This window comes from Bison bison, unplaced genomic scaffold, assembly GCF_000754665.1.
Source record: "Bison bison bison isolate TAMUID 2011002044 unplaced genomic scaffold, Bison_UMD1.0 scf7180017845767, whole genome shotgun sequence".
Taxonomy (NCBI): domain Eukaryota; kingdom Metazoa; phylum Chordata; class Mammalia; order Artiodactyla; family Bovidae; genus Bison; species Bison bison.
The window spans coordinates 6,498-7,378 of NW_011476340.1; the positions used below are offsets into that span (position 1 = coordinate 6,498).

The 881-nt window shown below is 65.4% G+C and overlaps 1 protein-coding gene across 1 annotated transcript in view; it reads right to left on the bottom strand.

Annotated features, from left to right (window-relative positions):
- Window positions 1-219: 219 nt before the first annotated feature.
- Window positions 220-881, bottom strand: part of LOC104986516 — a 3,662-nt gene continuing 3,000 nt past the window's right edge. Inside the window, exons 4-5 of the mRNA XM_010837107.1 lie at window positions 604-762; window positions 220-509 (exon numbers count right to left, since the gene is read on the bottom strand). Of these exons, the coding sequence (XP_010835409.1) occupies window positions 220-509; window positions 604-762 (449 nt within the window). The remainder of the gene's footprint in view (window positions 510-603; window positions 763-881) is intronic.

Consider the following 881-nt stretch of genomic DNA (forward strand, 5'->3'; position numbering starts at 1 on the left):
CTCAGGGAAGAGTTTAGGATCCAACTGTTCCAAACGGGGCCCCACTTCCACCCCTTTATTCAGTTACTTAAACGATGTTCTGTTTCTGAGAAGGGATGGAAGTCATTGCGCACACCAGAGACGGCAGGCGTAAACAATGAGGCTCACGTCCTCCCTGAGAGTGAACAGAGCCTGTGGGCGTGCAGGGTGAGGACCTGCCCCTGCCATGGGGGACGCGCCTCAAGCCAGGGGTGAGAGCAGCCGGGGCGTCCTCCCCGGGAGGGAGGGGGCCCCCGTGAGCAGAGTCTGGGCCCCCAGCCACTCCGGGGAGGCCCCGGCGTCCTCCCGCCCCGTGTTGCATCTCTCCCCCGGGGTCTCTGCAGACAGCGCACCCAGCATGCGCAGCAAAGGCTCTTCCTGAAGCTCCCGGGCTGGAAGCTCGTGTCCCGGGCTCCGGTGCTCTGGGCGGTACAGGGCCCCCGTGCTCAGCTCCAGGCCGCGTCTCGGGCTCCTCTGTGGTCCTTCCAAGCCTGGCAGAGCAGGACCCCAAGGAGCAGCAGGACTGAGGCCGCGAGGCCCATCCGGGTGAGATTCTGCACTGTGTAGTCTGGGGTAAGGTCGCACAGGTCAGCACCGGCCCCGTCACCCAGAAGCGGGTTGTGTGCCCAGGGCACCCGCCTCCCTTGACAGGATGTGGCCCCGGAGCCCAGCCCCTGACAGGGACGCTGTCCTCGTCCCCACTCGTGGGTCTGACCGCGGTGATGGGGGAGGTTGTCAGGGGGCCTGAGGGTCCCAAAGGGAGGCATTAGGTGGGCCATGTTCTCCTCGGGAGACTCCCAGGGCCTCTTTTACCGTCTCAGACATTCCTGCTCAGGACCCTGAGCTGCCGGAGCTCAGACACC